Below are 18098 nucleotides of genomic sequence, written 5' to 3'. Positions count from 1 at the left end.
CTTCATCTAATCCTATTATCTCCCAAACGCCCACCTCATAACATCACATGAGGAGCAGGGTTTCAACATTTGAATTTGAGGGGGGCACAAGCATTGAGTTCATGGCTGTATGAACCCCATTACATATATAAGGAACCTGAGGCACAGAGAAATTAGGGAAGCTTGCTCAAGGTCACACATGCAGTATCCTTCAAACCAGGAATCCAACTTCAGCGCCAAACTGTGCTCTTAAAAACTGCTCATACTGCCTTTCAATAAGTGGCACATAGATTAGAAATAAACGAAAGCATTCTTATGCAAAGTTCTTACACTATTCTACTCCATCATTTATTGAACATTCATCAAACCCCTATGTTGTCTTGGAACTCTCATAGTACGGATGTAAGGGTTGAACAGAATACACCTGCTTCTTGCTCTCCTGGAGTTTACAGTCATTAAGCAAATTACCTAACAGGGCTTCCCAGAGGGCTCAATGGTAAAGAATCCACCTGCCAATTCAGGAGATGCAGGAGACATGGGTTCAATCCCTGGGTCAGAAAAATCCCTTGGAGGAGGAAATGCCAACCCACTCAAATAATCTCGCCTCGGAAATCCCATGGACAAAGAAGTGTGATGGGCTACAGTGCATGGGAGTCACAAAGCGTTGGAGGTGACTGAACACACACACACACACACACACACACACACACACACACACACACACATTCCATAACCCCAGGTTTTCAACCTTTCCTGTTTTCTCTTCCATTTCTCTGTGTGTTCATGAACCCTCCAACCAACCAGCTGTCGACTAAAAAATAGTCAAAACCTGAAAGTAGAAAGTTATTTTATTTGATGGGACCAGTTAGGACCCAAGCTGGGGAGACAGCATCTCAGTAGCTCAGAGAAAACCGCTCCAAGGAGGCAGGGGCGGGGGAAGTCCAGGCTATATACAAGCGTGCAACAAAAGGAGCCAGGCAGTCTGAACTTCAAAGATTATTGTGATGTAAGAAAAATCAAATACACAGCGTGCTATGTATGGGAAAAGGCCAGCCTCTGGGCTCACTGAACTCAGCCAATTCTGTTTCCTCGATCACCTTAAGGAATGGCAGATAGCTGCTTCTTGCATCCGCCACCCTCCGCCCCACGAGCAACACGCCCCCCCCCCCCCCCCGCCCCCAGGGGGTGGGTGGCAGCATCTGTTGGATCACAGACACTGTGTTCCATTTTGGGCACCTCATTCACATTGGGATGCCAGAAATCAATGATGGCCGTAAAACATTTCTTATTTATTGACATGGCAGGCAATATTTTCATTTCACACAGTCCAGGTCTGATCTGGACGAGCAAAGCCCATAACAGGGTCTTCCTAGGTCTCCTGGAGGACTGAGGCCAGGATCAGTCGACCGTCCGGAAGAGACTGACCTTTTTCTTGCCAGTGACCTGGTTGAAGTAGTCTTTCTCTCTGAGTCTCAGCTTAAAATGGAGGAATGTGTCCTGCGGTTCTTTCCCCGCAACCGACTTTCTGGGATTATTTACCCTCGAGACTCTCCAGCACCCAGGGCCCTTACTGACATCCCTGACCGGGTATTTCTGAGCTTCAAGCGTCTTCCCGCCTTTGATTCCCAGGAGACACTTTCCCTCCCAGGAGTCTTCCTTCACGATTCCACTCGGCCTTCCCGCCCAGCGCCCAGCCCCCAGCCCCGGGCTTCCCCGCCCGCCCTCAAGCCCAAGGGCCGCCATTGTCCGTCCTCGGCCTGCTCTCGCTGTTTCCCGAGTTCTGGAGCTCCCCAGGCCCGGTTCCCCTCATCGCTGGGGACCCCTGGCCGGCGGGCAGGGAGGTCAGCGCTCCGGCCGGGGGGCCGAGCAGGCACCTGGAAAGGCCTGGAGGCGAAGGGGGGTTCGTGGGGGCCGGGGCGCGCCCAGCGCAGGCGCTCAGGCGAACTGGGCGGCCGGGCCGACCGACCGCGGCCCTTTGTACTCGGCGCCTCGGCCTCAAGGCCTGGTGGGCGCAGCGGCCAAAAGGAGCGCCGACAACGCCTCTGAGACGACACCCTCTCCCCTCAGAGCGTGTCTTTTCTGTTGCGAAACGTTAACAGAGAAACAAACAGGGGAAAAGACTCGGTTTCTTTCTCGGGCAGACGAGGAACGAGAGTGGAACTGGGAGGTGGAAGCGCGAGCCTCCACCGCGCGTCGGGTCACGTGGTTCGGCAGGGACCGCATGGCGGCGGCGGCCCGCGCGCGCCCCCGCGCCTCCTCCGGCAGGGCAGCCCGGGCGCGCGCGCCGACGGGGCGGGCGCATGCGCAGGGGGGCGCGCCGCCTCTGCCCCGCGGCGAGGGTGTCTATGGAGAGGCGGCGGCCGCGGCTGCTGAGGCGGCGGCGGCTGAGGCGGTGGCGATGGCGCCCTTCCCCGAAGAAGTGGACGTCTTCACCGCCCCGCACTGGCGGATGAAGCAGCTGGTGGGGCTCTACTGCGACAAGGTACTGCTGTGCGGGGCCCCGGGCTCCGGGCGGCGCGCGGGCGGAGGGGAGGCGCGGGCCGGTCTCCGGGCGGGCCGGGCCTGCGCGGCGCCCTCAGCGTCCAGGGGCCGTGCGCCGCGCGAACCGCCGCCTGCGCAGCTGTCAGCGCGGCGCTGTCCCCGGGAGCCCGCGTCCTGCCGGGCCGGCCGCCTCGGACGTGTCCCCGCGAGCTCGCGGCGCGGCCCCCTCCCGGCCGAGGGCCTGGCCACCCGCTGCCCTCGGGGGCGCGCTCCCCGCGGCCGCGCGGGCCTCCCGCCGGGTCCCCCGGGGGAGCGGGGCCCCTTCGCCCCCTAGCCTCCCGCCGACCCCTGGGGACCCGGGCCGGCCACCTGCGGGCTTCCTCCGCCCGGCGCAGGCCGTCCTCGCAGCTGCACCCCCTCCCCTTTCAGCCTTGTTCCCCTCCGCCCTGCCCCGGCCGGCTTTGGGGGAGTCTCCCCGTGCCTCTTCACCCATCCATCCTTCTTCTGAACCCCTGACTTGCATCCTGGCCCCGCAGGCATCTTCTTCCCAACTCCGTCTGCCCATTACTATTATTATTATTTTTAAGCGCCCTCAGCTTTGCAGGGGCTTGATGTGGGAGAAAGGTTTCTTGGCTTACGAAGCAGAGAACATTCACTCTTTTATTTGCGGTCATTTTTTTTCTTTTTTCTTTTCCCCCTTGCAACTTTGATTGTCCGGAGCGTTTACTGGAGGTCGGTTTTGTTATGAGACAGCTATTCTCTGCTGGAATTCTTTACGTGGGCTCGAATAAAAGGGCCTGGGAACAAGTTGGTGGAACTGCGAGAGCCGTTTTGTGCTCTCAATAGGTGCAGCCTAAAGCGGAAAAAGCACATTTGTGGAGCTATCCCAGGGCTTTTTGCCTATGATTTTAAAACAGTGTTAGGAGTCATTTTTGTCAAACATTTGTGTTGGGGAGAGTCCACCTTCTGGCAATCCTGCTTTGTGTAGCAGTGAATCAAACAAAAAAGCACTTAAAGACCTGTAATGTTTCAGCATAGAAGTCAACTTTGATGAACTTTCAGAAATGACAGCACTGTTGAGAGAAAAGAGGTGTTCTTACAGCCCAGTGAGTTGGTTGGAGGATGCCCTTAGTGTTCAGTGCCAGGCCACACTTAAAAAAGCATCCACAACCATCTTTTTCCTCCCTCCATTTTGAAAATTAAAAATACACGATTCAGATATCGGTTTAAATACTAGGGTAGTCTAGGATAGTGGTTCTCAACCTTCTTTGCTCATTAGAATCACCTCGAAAGCTGTTAAAAGTCCCGATGCCCTAACCGCTACAATCAGCATTTTGGAGGGTGGGACCCGGCATCAGGTATTTAATTTAAAGTTCTCCGTGAGTCCAGCGTGCAGCCAAGGGTAAGAGCCACTTATCCAGGAGAAACATAATAGGTGCGTAAGTGGTCAGTTAAGTCTGTATACTTTGGATTTTTGAGTTAGCCTACTGTAGTGTTTTTACCTGCTCTGACCTTTGAACTTAGTTATTCTGACAGTATCCTTCAGTTGCAGGAAAGAAAAAAATTGGGGAGGTTTTTTAACTTTCTCAAAATTGCAAAGGTAAAGTTAATGAGGAAGTAATAGAATGTGAAGTCTTCTATTATAGGTTGGGGAGAGGCAGTCCAAGACCACCTGGAATTTTGAACATTTTGGTGCATTTTTCTAAGGACTTAATGGCTTTCATCAGATATCCAAATAATAGTGACCCTCCCCAAATAGTTAAGGATCACAACTTTATTTAGTTACACACTAGACTAACCCAGCCCTATTTAAAAAATTTGAAGCAGTCAGTCACTAATGTTGTGTATCATTACCTGGTGATTGAGAAGGTTAGAACAAATTTTGAAAATACAGTGCCCTTTTTAAAAGCAATATTTTAGTCAAATAAGATTCTTGGTAGTTGCAGTGCGCCTTCTTGAAAGCATTGTCAATTTGATATAGCAGAAATTAAAATTATCACTAATTTTGAATTAGATTGTTGTATATATTCATCAGGAAGACTAATTCCAATTTTTATGAACTATGGATCAGAGACCAAGGTGATTTAGGGGGGAAAATGCATAGGAATTCTACATCTGGATTTCTTTTTGATGCTAATAGTTAATTGAAATTTCTCCTAGTATGCCCTTGGGGGCTAGAAGAGAAAAAAGTATTTTATGATGGCTGAATTGTCTCAAAGGACTATATGTTTTTATTCATTTATCACCTCAACTTTTGCCTTTACCATGTTTTGTTTGGATAGACCAGGGGTATCCAACCCAAACAGCATATAGTAAAACCTCACAAAATGAGAATTAGTTTTTGTACTTAAAGGATACAAGATATGTTAATTCATGGTATTCTTTATGTTGTCTCTGAATGCTCAGTAATTATAAAGAAGTCAGTTTTATTTTGAATATTGACTTTTCAAGTATGGTGTATTTTAGAAGCAGTCATTTGTTTATTAGTAACAACCATTATTTATGTGCTTAGGCCAGTTTATTTAGAATAATTTATTCTAAAGTTGTGAGCTATATTAAATATTGCTCTATAATACCTAATTTAATACTTTGCTCATGGGTTTTCTTTTACATTTATAGGTTTTATGGAAAAGTTTTTTACTCTTGTTATCCAGATAGCAGTCTTTTTAGTTAGGTGTGTGTAGGCGATGTGTAGGCTTAGATTAGTTAGACCAAGTTTGCATAAGTAGTCAGTGATGGATCCAAATGGAAACCAAGTCAGGATCCTGATTCCTAGTTTAATTTTCTTTGTATGAAGCCAGAATAGTTTCTGAAAAAATTTTTGGTGACAATCTATTATGAAATGCTGCTAATTCACTCACCTTCCAAATTGGGATGATTTTACGCAACATTTATATTGGATCACATCCTTTTTCCAGTTTATTCTAATGCCTCAGTTTTTCCCTAATCCTCAAAACTTAACAGCATTAATTCTCCCAATGAGCGTGGAGTTTTTACTGTCAGCTGGCCCTGTAGTAGCTTGTATTGGCCGTTTGAGACCGTTTCTGTTCTTCAGATGATCGTCTAAGGTTTGTGCTGTGTGGAAATCCAGATGACCTATGTTGGGAGCAAAGGGGGTGATACTTGGTCAGCTTTACATTAAAGGGTCAGAAGTGGGCTTACAGTCTCTCTGAGTTGATTTCTGAGAGCAAAGTATGTGATGGTTGTAAGGATGTGCATGGTACAGAGATTTCCAGACTTATACGTTGACCAGCTATTAAAAGTTCAGTTGGTGGAGGCTTCATGGAGTGCCCAAGTTTTTCAGAGAAGAATCTTATGCAATCTATTTTATCATTTTATAAAGATAGGACATTTTATGACCAAAGCCTTAGGGAGAAAACAAGCTCAGAATAATTTGAACAGATTATTTTTTTTAAAAATTGAATGAGTATAGCTTTATGAAGAATATATTTAGTTTTCCTTGTTTTTCTGTCTCTGCATACCTGTTGAAACTGTTACTGACTGACATTGGGAAGATTGATTTATTGGAGAGAATATTGAATTGAGAGCTAAGGAGGGGAAAGAAAAGGGAATTCAATGCATTCTTATTACGTGCTTCTGTATTTTTAATCCTCACAAGAGCCCTGTGAGACAAGTATTGTCCTTATTTAAAGATGAGGAAGCAGACTTAGTGGTTAAGTATTAATAACTTACCGAACTAACTCACTCAGCTTCGAACCTGGGTCTCCCGCATTGCAGGCAGACGCTTTACCGAACCCAGGTCTCCCGCATTGCAGGCAGACGCTTTGCAGTCTGAGCCACCAGAGAAGCCCAACTAGTAATTAGGGGAGGCTGAATTTTCGTCTTTAGGACTCTTTTTTTTCCTTTCTGAAGCCCATGTTTTTGTGTCACCGTACTGGTTCTGCTCCTTATTACTAATTACATGATTTTATGCAGAACATTTCATTGGTGGATCATAGGTTTTTCTGTCAGTTTGAGCAGATAATTACTAAGGTTTCTTCATTCAGTGTAAATCTGTCTTGATTAAATGAAAGGATTATCTGGCTGAGGAACGAAAAAGTAAAAACTTACTTGGGGTAATATTATTTGAGTTTTTGTTATGCTGTTTTTCATATCTGTTTTTGAACTTAATACATAGTCTTTTTTAAGTGACACACAACTTCAACTCAGTTTAAAGCCAGGCTGTAAGTATGATTTTACATTGTAGAGTGTCTGAGACAGAAAGTCAGTTAAAAATTCTTTGAAAATATAGGAGGTACAATGCACTGAGTGTTGTTGTTTGTTGATTATATGCATCCTGGTCCTGTGTTAAGTTTACCATACATCAAGGGATATAAGCTTACAGGTCACTTTGGAACTTTTATAATCCTACCGTGTTTTTCAGAGTGAGTTCTGTGACCCATTAGTGGGTCATAGAGTCAGTTTTGTGGATCAGAAATAGCATTAAAAACATGAAATAGTAAAGTAAATGATAAAGAGAACATCACAGGTTAGGGAGGGAAGTGTTGTTTCCTGGAATTTGGTGGAAGTGTCTGTGATGTGTATGTGTCTGGACTGGAGTGTATTTCACACTAAAGGTCGTGGTTAAGCATGGCTGAAAAAACTCTCTTTGGAGCCGTGGTTCTCAAGTGCAGCGCTGCTCACATTTTGGGCCGGGTGATGCTTTGGTGTGGAGGCTGTCCTGTGCACTAGGATGTTTAGTCCTTTCCTGCCATACCCACTGAGATGCAGTAGAGACAGCTAAACATTCTCTAGACCTTGTCCATGAGTTCCTCAGTGAGAAGGAGTCCTTTAGAGCAAGCACTGACAGTGTACTCTGTTGGATCTGAAAAGATAGCTTCATGATGGAGACTAACATGATGTCTTGTGGGAAGTAAGTAGGTTTCACAGGCCCAGAGACTTGATCTCTGTTTTTGTGTCTGCGAGTTGTATGGTTTGGGATAAGTTATTTTCTCTGAGCTTCAGGTTTTTCACCTATAAAATGGTAAATGTAACATCAATTTACTAGGATTGTTGTTAAGAATTAAGTAATACGTGAAATTATTTAGTATAGTACCTACCACATGTAGGCCTCAATATGTCCCAGATGTTATTAGTGTCTAGGTTTATTTTTTTTTCAATCAAGTCTCTATGATTGAATAACTTTGCAGAGGCAAGCAATTTTAAACAATGATTCATATGCGTAATTTTTTTAAAAGTTAATTTGTATATGCTCAGGTTATTCTTTTTACTGCACTCACTTTAGATACCTGGTTAAAGACAGTTGCTCTTTTCAAGTGGAGAAAAACTGTTGGGTAGAATAAGGACTTCTAATGATAACTTTTTTTGGGCTAAATAGCTCAGTTGGTAAAGAATCTCTCTGCAATGCAGGAGACCAGGGTTCAGTTTCTGGGTTGGGAAGATCCCCTGGGGAAAGAAATGACAACCCACTACAGTATTCTTTGCCTGGAGAACTCATGGGCAGAGGATCCTGGCAGGCTACAGTCCATGGAGTCACAAGAGTCGGACACAACTGAGTGACTAACACTTTCACTTTCACTTTTTCATAGGACTAAGAGAAAAACCTAAGTAGGATTATGTATGTTATATTCCTTGTTCTTTAAATATATTAGCTTATTAAATTGTCACAAGAGCCTTATTAGGTAGTTAATGTCATTAGACCTGTTTTACTGGGGAAGAAGGGGAGTGAGGGACCAAGCTGGCAGAATGGGTTCACACCTAAGCAGGCTAGCTGCAGTCAGCATCTGTAACCGCTCTGCGGGACTGACTCTGTACTGCAGAGAGTGCTTTCCTCTGATTTGGGTTCTCAGTCTGTAGCATGACCTGATCTTTACCTGAGCTTGTTACTAAATATGAAAGATTTTCTAATAGTCCAGTGAGAACATATGTAAAACTTCCTGCGAGTCTATTAAGATGTTATTTTCCATAACTCACGTGAGGGCATTATTTAGTTTTCTGCTATCCTTTTTGTTTTTTAAAAAATTTTATAGTTATCACTAATGTTTTCATTTGTTATACCTCTTATCAATATCTCTACTGACTAATTTTTAATAGTGACACATGATAGTATTTGCTGAGATTAGCCACTAGTGAATTTTGTTGTAATTTTGTGTAACATTTCTTAGGATAAAATTTACAACCTTGGGTTAACCATCTTTATCCAGTCAGTTATTTTTGTGTGGCTAAGGAGCTAAGAATGGTTTTTACATTTTTAAGTCTTTGGGAAAAATAAGAATAATATTTTATGACATGCAAAAATTATATGAAATTAAAATTTTAGTTCCCATAAATATTAATAAAATTTTATTGGAATATGGCCATGGATTCATGTGACTACTTACGTGCTACAACAACTAATTAAATAGTTGCTACAGACGGTATGCCCCACAAAACTTAAAATATCTGGCCCTTTACAGAAAAAGCTGCCAGCACCTGTTATAAGTAATTTATTTATTGTGATTGGTTTGTTATTTTATTTCCCATCACTAGAATGTAAACTTGATAGAGGCAGAGACGTCTGTTTTGTTCACTGAGCTATCCCAACTACCAGAAACAGTGACTGGCTTATAATAGCTGCTCATTAAATATTTGAATAAGGTTTTTTAATATGAAAAATAAAAAAATTCATTTTTACATGAATTTTTATAAAAATGAATGCTTAATTTTCAAAGTAATGATAGCTAATGTTTACTAAGCACCAGTTTAATCTCACAGCAGCTATGTGAAGTACAGGTAGTTTTATCATTCCCATTTAACACCGAGAAGAAACTAAGACGTTGGTGAAAAATAGCTCACCCAGAGTTACTGAGCCTGGTGGACAAGTAGGAGGGAACCACCCCTAGAGAATCTGACTCTAACGTCTGCTTTTTTGTAAATGACCCTTATTCCTCGTTCCTCTGCCTGTCACAGAAGATCCTTGGTTAAATTATATAGTGGAATAGTCTTACTTTAGGAGTCTGTCATCTTTCTGATGCTGCATCATGAGCCTGGTCTTCTTGCCCAAAACAGGCAATTAAGACACCATAGACTGTTTTCCATTTTGGGGATACTAGATCAGACTTGGCAGAATAAATCTGGGAAGTATGGTGTTTGTAGCTTCTTCTTCATTTACTCTGTGTTGTTTTTAACCTAATCAGATTTTCACTTTTAAAATGGGTTTTGAAACTGGAATTGACATCATAGAAGATGGATTGAATATGACAGTGGAGATAACAGAAGGTTTGAATATTACTTTGAACTTCAGCTTGAATCAAGTTTCTTGATAATATGTATGCTTTCAACATGAGAATTTAACTTGACATTAAATGCAGAAAAATAAAATTATATCAGGATTGTCATTTTCTCTTGTTGAACAGAATTAGAGAAAGTGACTGTGTATATATTTATTTATATTTTCATTGATTTTTAGCCTTTCCTTCAAGAGCATGTACTTTCTTATGCCCTGATGTACAAGGTTTTCACATTGTACTGCTGAAGTGCCTCCGCTCTAGAAAAGTACATGGGTCCTTATATAAAATGCTAATTGTTTACCATGGTTTTCTTTAAAAAAAAAAAAAAAAAAGAGTTCTCCTAAAATTAATAATGTTCTGATAGCTTAGTACTTTATTTTCTGAACAAATCATACTCATCTTGATATTAAAATTAAAACAATTTATAATAGAAAGTTTCTGAATTTTTTATATTATAAAAGTAGTATAATAGCATACAGGGCATTTGAACAAAGAAAAAAGTGTGTCACTTTATCCTAACACAGCTCCTTTAATGTTTACATATAACTCTATGAAGTATCTGTGTTTAGTATATGGAATTTAGTATATGGATATAGAGTAATGGAATTTTAGGTTTTGAGGGAGTCTGGTTTAATCTGATATTTAAAGAAACTGTGATTTGTTGGTGTATACATCCTTTCCTTCAGAAATCAACATCTTCCTGACCTGGGGCACTTTTTATTATACCATAAAAACTTATAATTTAGGAGTTTCCTTTTCTGCTTTAACAAAGTGTAAGGGAGGTATTTTGCTCTGTACAAAACTAAGTAGGAATGCATTTGAATATTTCCTCTTGATGCATATTTGCATGTACTTATTATGTCTTCTTTTTAATTTTTTCCAGCTTTCTAAAACCAACTTTTCCAACAACAATGATTTCCGTGCTCTTCTGCAGTCTCTGTATGCTACTTTTAAGGAGTTCAAAATGCATGAGCAGATTGAAAACGAGTACATTATTGGATTGCTTCAACAACGCAGCCAGACCATTTATAATGTTCATTCTGACAATAAACTCTCTGAGATGCTTAGCCTCTTTGAAAAGGGTCTGAAGAATGTTAAGGTGAGTTGTACAAATGGATATTTATCACAGCTCGTGCCATCTTCTGATATGTCATTGCCAAAACTTGTTAGTGTTTCATAGCAGATGATACCGTGTTTTAAAAAAATGACACTTGTTAAAGACAGTAAGGAAGACTTTTTTCAGGGGATTACTGCAGTGGAGTTTTGCAGTCAGGGAGAGAGATTGGGCTAAACTCCCGAGTATGACAAGGGCTAGTGGGGAAAGCCAGAGAGCAGGCTAAGGTTCAGGAAAATTAGTAAGAGGAAGCATCAAGGCTGGGAGATTCCGGCTAGACTGACCCTTGTTGCCTTTTGCTGAAGACAGACCAAGGTGGCAAGAGATTGAGATGCATAGATAACAGGGTTATCAAATGCTGAGGGTGGTCAGGGTAGGGTGAATAAACTGATTCTGGATGATTTTTGCTGAAACTGGAATAACTGGGCCAAGGACAGACCTCAGGGTCAGAGCCTAATTGAGAAGACTCGGCGGAGCCCGAGAAGACTCAGGTTTGTGAGCATCTTTGTCGTACCTCTTTGTGGTTGGTTAGTCGCTGTTTTGCTACCCTATGGCCGGTAACCCACCAGGCTCCTCAGTCCATGGAATTCTCTGGGCAAGAGTACTGGAGTGGGTTACCATACCCTCCTCCAGGGGCTCTTTCCAACCCAGAGATCATACCTGGGTCTCCTGCTTTATGGGCAGATTCTTACCACTGAGCCACCAGGGAAGCCCCAATAGATGCAGTTATTGGTGACTAAAGGTAAGATGGGCTTCTCTTGTAGCTCAGTTGCTAAAGAATTCACCTGTAATGTAGGAGATCTGGGTTCGATTCCTGGGTCCCAAAGATCCCCTGGAGAAGGAAATGGCAACCCACTCCAGTATTCTTGCCTGGGAAATCCCATGGACAGAGGAATCTGACAAGCTACAGTCCATGGGGTCGCAAGAGTCGGACAGGACTTAGTGACTAAACCACCACCAAAAGTAAGATTGTTACTTAGAATGAACAGGGCCATAGGGCTGATTACAAAGAATAATTTTTAATTGTTTAACAGAAGATTAAAGATATTATTGGGTATCATTTAGGATAATTGTGTAGAGAAATTTCTCTATTAATTTTATTTATTTATTATAGGGTATTTGAAATTTGATCTTCCTCTGTCCCCCTTTTGGCTTGGTGAAACATGGACTTCAGTTGCAGCTCTGTCAGACCACCATGGACATTTCATTGATAAGTTTATATTCTAGAAAGAGTGTTGTGCAGCAGGGAAGAGGATGGATTGAAGGGAAAGAAAAGGCTCAAGCAGGATGGTTGTTATAAAAAGATGATTGTAATAGTCAAGAGTATATGGTAGGCGCTTGTAGGGAGGTGGGAGATTGCCTAGGGAGAGGTACTGGGAAGGAAGGTGGTATTTATTACATGCTTCATTATACTCTTTCATATTTTGTTCATGCGTTACCTATGCAATGAAATGATTAAGATCAGAACAAAAGTAGTGGCTAGCAAAGACAGAGGGGAGGGAACAGACTTCAGAACAACGTAGGACATGAGACTGATAAAGGTAGTGCTTGCGAACAGCTTCCCTAGTGGCTCAGTGGTAAGGAATCTGCCTGCCTGTACAGGAGAAGCAGGTTCGATCCCTGGGTCAGGAAGATCGCCTGGAGGAGGAAATGGCAGCCCACTCCAGTATTCTTGCCTGGGAAATCCCGTGGACAGAGGAGCCTGGTGGACGATGTCTATGGGGTCCCAAGAGACGTTCCTGACTTGGCGACTAAACACCACCAGCGCTTGCATGTAACGGGGGAAGGAGAAAGAAAGAAAATGAAACTGAGACTCGAGCTTGACTTTCTAGGGAGTACAGATGAGACTTGGGGAATGAAGGGATCCCGTATGGACAAGTTGAGTGTGACCTGTTTGTGCAGTCCAGGTGCACGTTGATTAGCAGGAGGAAGCAGTGGTTGGGCTTCAAGCTTGGAAGAGTAATTTGGTTTGGAAAAGCAAATTTGAGTATGCTTAGGGAAAATGTGTAAAATCCTGAGAGAATAGGACGTTGGATAGACTGTTAGGAAGCAGTTGACTATAAATTAGTTCAGAAAGGAGGAGACTAGAGAGAGAGGACTCAGCAGGGAATAAAATGTTCCCACATTTTATCAGTTTCACTGTTTTGTAAATTCTCCACATGTAGTGATGGATAAGTTACAGAGAGATATGATCTTAGTGTGAATGGGGAGGAACAGTGTAGCTGTTGTCCAGGATTACAGTGCTTTACTTCAAGCAGTAGCAAGAGCCTTGCCTTTAGAAGTGTATGTGGTGTTCTGCAGGGTCATGCAACAGCTATTCTGAATTGTTCAGTGGAGGATACACTAGGCGACCTTAAAGGGATTTTGTAGTGAATATAGTCCAGTAGACTCTTGTGGACTGCTTAGAGGTATATTAGGAAAATGAACATATTAAAATGGTATTAAATACATGCATTAGAAATCAGTAAAAGTTTTGAGCATGTGCTTGCTATTCTAGACTTCTTAAAAAGAAGTAGGAGATCACATTAGTAAAGGATGTCAGGATTCTTGAAAGAGATGTTTCGAGGCCATCTTTTGTACTTAGAAAAGTACAGAGCCCACTTTGGTATTTGTTAGTCTAATTTTTTTCCTGAAGTTTCAAGTAACATTTCAAACGGACTTTATAGGATCAGATATAATATAAATTAAGATGCAAAATTTTTATAGAATACAATTTTTTATTTCTAGAATGAGTATGAGCAGTTAAATTATGCAAAACAACTGAAAGAGAGACTGGAGGCTTTTACAAAAGACTTTCTTCCTCACATGAAAGAGGAAGAGGAGGTAAGTATAATTTTTCCTCCTTGTGATTTTGATCTATAAAATTAAAAAGTGTTATTTTGATTCTTCAAAATAATACATAGGAAGATGAACCTCTAGAACATTTTAGAAAACAAAAGAAAAAACCCAAGGGAAAAAAGCATTTATTTTGTCTCCTTAGAGAGCTTATTGCTTTCCATTGAATGAAGGATGGATTCATGTACTCAAAACACATTTGTTGTTTTACTGTGTGGATGTACCATGTTGAATGTTAACTGTTTATGCCTCTAATGTCTTTTCTGAACTGTTAGCAGACTTTTTTTATATATATATTTTAATGTTTTCTGTGTTCATCCTAAGTTTAAACATTTTTAGTGTTCTTTTTTTTTAGTAGTGGATTTTAGTAATTAAATGGTGGTATTGAACTTAGCAGCCTTATGCCCAGTGCATGCCTGTTAGGATGTCACTAAATGGATGAGCAAAACACTTCCTCATTTTCTGTTTTCTCTAAATTGGGGTGAGTATCAGGAAAGGAATAGAGGGAATATTTTGTGAGGTACTGGATTTTTGTTCAGCTGTAAATCAGGTATTATAGTGGTTCTCACTGTAATAAGGCTTCACTTGATAATCAGATGGCTATTAAAAACAAATCTACTTTTAAGCCCTTCCTAGATCAGTTAAATCATATGGAAAGTAGGTATTAACCTGGGTATATTTTAAAGGCTCCCCAAATCACTGTAAAATGAAAATATGCAACCAGTTCTAAAACCACTGAGTTATTAAAGCAGTGTTTCTTAACGTGTGACGCACCACTGACATTATCTGTGGAGCAAAGGAAAAAAGTGCCCTTAGCTCCACCTCTGAAGATTCTGATTCTATCAGTTGGAGGTTGGGACCAAGCATCTATTTTGAAGATGAAATCTCCTAGATGATATTGAATAGTTGAAGGAGTCATCGAGCTCTGATTTTTCTGGTTCCAGTGCATTGGGTACCATTCTCATGTGATTCAGAGGCCCTGCTTGGGTAGAGGTCAGTTACTGTAGTGGCAGAAGACAGTTAACTGACTTAAATGTCTCACCAGAAGAGGATAATTAAGAGTGTATGATGCAGTGTATGCAGGAAGACCTTCTCGGTCGAACACTTTCAAATCGACTGAAAAAACCATAGAAGGATCTTGATGGTGGTATTCTTTGCAAGTTTTGGGTAAATTAGCTTAGTGTTAACAGCAGCTTTTATGCCTTCCAAATATGTGGTCATAATAGTACACTTGAACTATTAATGCTTTAAAAGTTAGAGATTAAAACAAAACTAATTAAGCATATTTCCTTATGAGTATTGTGTTTCCTTTAGGTTTTTCAGCCCATGTTAATGGAATATTTTACCTATGAAGAGCTTAAGGATATTAAAAAGAAAGTGATTGCACAGCACTGCTCTCAGAAGGATACTGCAGAACTCCTTAGAGGTCTTAGCCTCTGGAATCAAGCTGAGGAGCGGCAGAAGTTTTTTAAATATTCTGTGGATGAAAAGTCAGATAAAGGTGAGAGTTATATGTTTAGATAGCTAGTGATTTATTCATCCCAGGGCCATTTACTTCTTGTTGTTATGAAGTTAATATTTTGCTTGAAAAATAATTGAAGCCATTTGTTTTCAAGTATAGTAAATTTAATTGAGGACAATAGTTTCTTAGAATTTATTGTTGTCTGTGATAATTTATGGGCTTCCTATGGATGTGAGAGTTGGACTGTGAAGAAAGCTGAGCGCCGAAGAATTGATGCTTTTGAACTGTGGTGTTGGAGAAGACTCTTGAGAGTCCCTTGGACTGCAAGGAGATCTAATCAGTCCATTCTGAAGGAGATCCGTCCTGGGTGTTCTTTGGAAGGAATGATGCTAAAGCTGAAACTCCAGTACTTTGGCCACCTCATGTGAAGAGTTGACTCATTGGAAAAGACTCTGATGCTGGGAGGGGTTGAGGGCAGGAGGAGAAGGGGACGACAGAGGATGAGATGGCTGGATGGCATCACTGACTTGATCGACATGAGTTTGATTGAACTCTGGAAGTTTGTGTTGGACAGGGAGGCCTGGCATGCTGTGATTCATGGGGTCGCAAAGAGTCGGACACGACTGAGTGACTGAACTGAACTGAACTTGGTGGCTCACTGGTAAAGAATCTGCCTGCCAATACAGGAGACATGAGTTCGATCACTGGGTGGGGAAGATCCCTTGGAGAAGGAAACGGCAACCCATTCCTGTATTTTTGCCTCGGAAATCCCATGGACAGAGGAGCCTGGTGAGCTGCAGTCCATGGAGTTGCAGAAGAGTCAAACTAAACTTAGCAACTAAACACCAGTGATAATTTATACAGCTCATTTATTTGGGCCACATGCAATATAGTATTTCTTAAAGTAGTTTATATATAATAATATTGATTAGCAGTAATAACTGTCAATACTACTTCTTATATATAATAATATTTTAATAATATTTCAATAATACTAGGTATTATTATTATTTCCAATCAGAATTATTGGAAACTACCATATGTAGAGCACTTTTGCAGTATCATCCAATTTTCTGAGCTCCACTGACCACAGTGGCTGTTTATATCTGTCCCTGGTTTTGTTAAATCAGTTTTCAAAATCATTTAATGCTTATAGTTTCATCTTTACCCTTTCTCATAGCTTATATGCAGAAATACACAGGGGAGTGAATATGAGAGGTGTAGTTTTCCTGTGTATATTCAGTTTGAGAAAATAAATGACAAATGGAAATAAAATATGCCTGCTTTTTTCCTTAACAGACTGTTTCCTCATTTTTATTCTTTCTTTTCTTCAATAACTTTGTGTTTTAAAACATCATTAAATAAAATTATTGATATCCTTAGGCTAGTAAAGATTCCTTTGCTTTTGCTAGATGAGCATAGCAATGATATTCCTTAAATTGCTTCAAAGTCTTTGAAATTGGTCCTTTTCTCTTATTTTTGTTTAACAAAGTAGGTGAGATGCATGTTGAACGTGTTGAAACAAAATTGTTTTTGTAGGTTAGGCTGTAATTAAACCCATAAAGCTTATGTGCTTCACTCTGAAGTACAGCTTCTGCCTTACACACCAAGCCAAGACCTGTTGTGTCTGGTTTGGTTGTAATTATAACATAAGATTTAAAAACACCACACTTGTTACATTGAGTTTTCCCATTCCTTCAAAGTAAATTATAGCTGTGTTGTGTTTAAAATATTTGCCATTTGAAAAGGGTTAGGTTAAAGTAATTTCATGATAGCATTTCTTTATTTAAGTTGCTTTGTGAAAGACAAATGTATAAGATATTCAAATTCTTCTCACTACTTTAATGATGAAACTTTTTTATTTTACATTGTTTATTGTATATCTCATTTTCAGTTTTCCTTTGGAATATTGCTACTGAAATAATACATTATAGGCAATTGGATGTCCAGCGACTGTTTTCTGTAACAGTTGCTGACAAAAGATCCTTGGTAAATGTATACCAGCATTAGAAATAATTACGTTGTATTGTCTCAACTGGCTCTTAAGTAGGATAAGTAGATTAGGGCACCGAAAGGTTAAAGAGGTCAGATTTCACGAGCTCTTACATGAAACGTGAAAATCAAAGAGGAAACACAAGGGAAATACTTGTCATGCATGAACGGAAAACACGGTGAGATTGGTATGTCATTATAAATGCCTTGGAGATCTCATAATCTGGCTGACTCTATATTTGCTGACTTAAAGCTGTGTAACCTGTTGGATTGCTCTTTCAAATGATGCTTCTTATACTATAAAGTGAGCATTGTTTTTTTTTTTTGGTGACGCCTTTGTAAAAGGAAGTCAGTTCTGTGTTCATTACTGTAGCTCCCACTGATGCAGTATGATTTGGGCCATGATCGTTTAACCCTGCAGATCCTTAACAGTTTAACATCTCCATGTTACCTCTAATCCATGTTATTTCCTTTTCACATCTTGCAAGCAGGAAGGAGTGGACTTCAGGCACTGGATTTTACTTATAGAAATGTGATTGTAATTTCTTACTGCATTTGCTCTTGTAGCCTTTAATGTTAAACTTTTCCTTCTTTATTTCAGAAGCAGAGGTCTCAGAACAATCCACAGGTATAACTCATCTTCCTCCTGAGGTAATGGTGTCAATTTTCAGTTATCTTAATCCTCAAGAATTATGTCGCTGCAGTCAAGTGAGCACTAAATGGTCTCAGCTGGCAAAGACTGGATCACTCTGGAAGCATCTTTATCCTGTTCATTGGGCCAGAGGTAGGTAAAGAGGTACTTAATTTGTTTTAAAAATATTTTAGTCTTTTTTTTTTTTTTTAGGTGAACACATATAGACATTAATAAGCAAGGCCAGAGAGGGAAACTCTTGAAAGGTTGACTAAAAGCTAGGTTTTATAGTTAGATTATAGGTCTTTCTTTGTATACAGTTTGTAAAAGCTAGTAATGCTTAAGTATTCATGGGTCAATTGTGTGATATGTGAA

General features: G+C 41.0%; 1 protein-coding gene across 1 annotated transcript in view; it reads left to right on the top strand.

Annotated features, from left to right (window-relative positions):
* The first annotated feature begins 2185 nt into the window (after positions 1-2185).
* Positions 2186-18098, top strand: part of FBXL5 (F-box and leucine rich repeat protein 5) — a 45681-nt gene continuing 29768 nt past the window's right edge. The window contains exons 1-5 of the mRNA XM_027545072.1: positions 2186-2461; positions 10573-10788; positions 13531-13626; positions 14953-15139; positions 17694-17876. Coding sequence (XP_027400873.1) covers positions 2201-2461; positions 10573-10788; positions 13531-13626; positions 14953-15139; positions 17694-17876 — 943 coding nt within the window. The 5' untranslated portion in view covers positions 2186-2200. The remainder of the gene's footprint in view (positions 2462-10572; positions 10789-13530; positions 13627-14952; positions 15140-17693; positions 17877-18098) is intronic.

The sequence above is a fragment of the Bos indicus x Bos taurus genome, chromosome 6, assembly GCF_003369695.1.
Source record: "Bos indicus x Bos taurus breed Angus x Brahman F1 hybrid chromosome 6, Bos_hybrid_MaternalHap_v2.0, whole genome shotgun sequence".
NCBI classification, from domain to species: Eukaryota; Metazoa; Chordata; class Mammalia; order Artiodactyla; family Bovidae; genus Bos; species Bos indicus x Bos taurus.
This window is presented reverse-complemented; position numbering and strand designations above follow the sequence as displayed.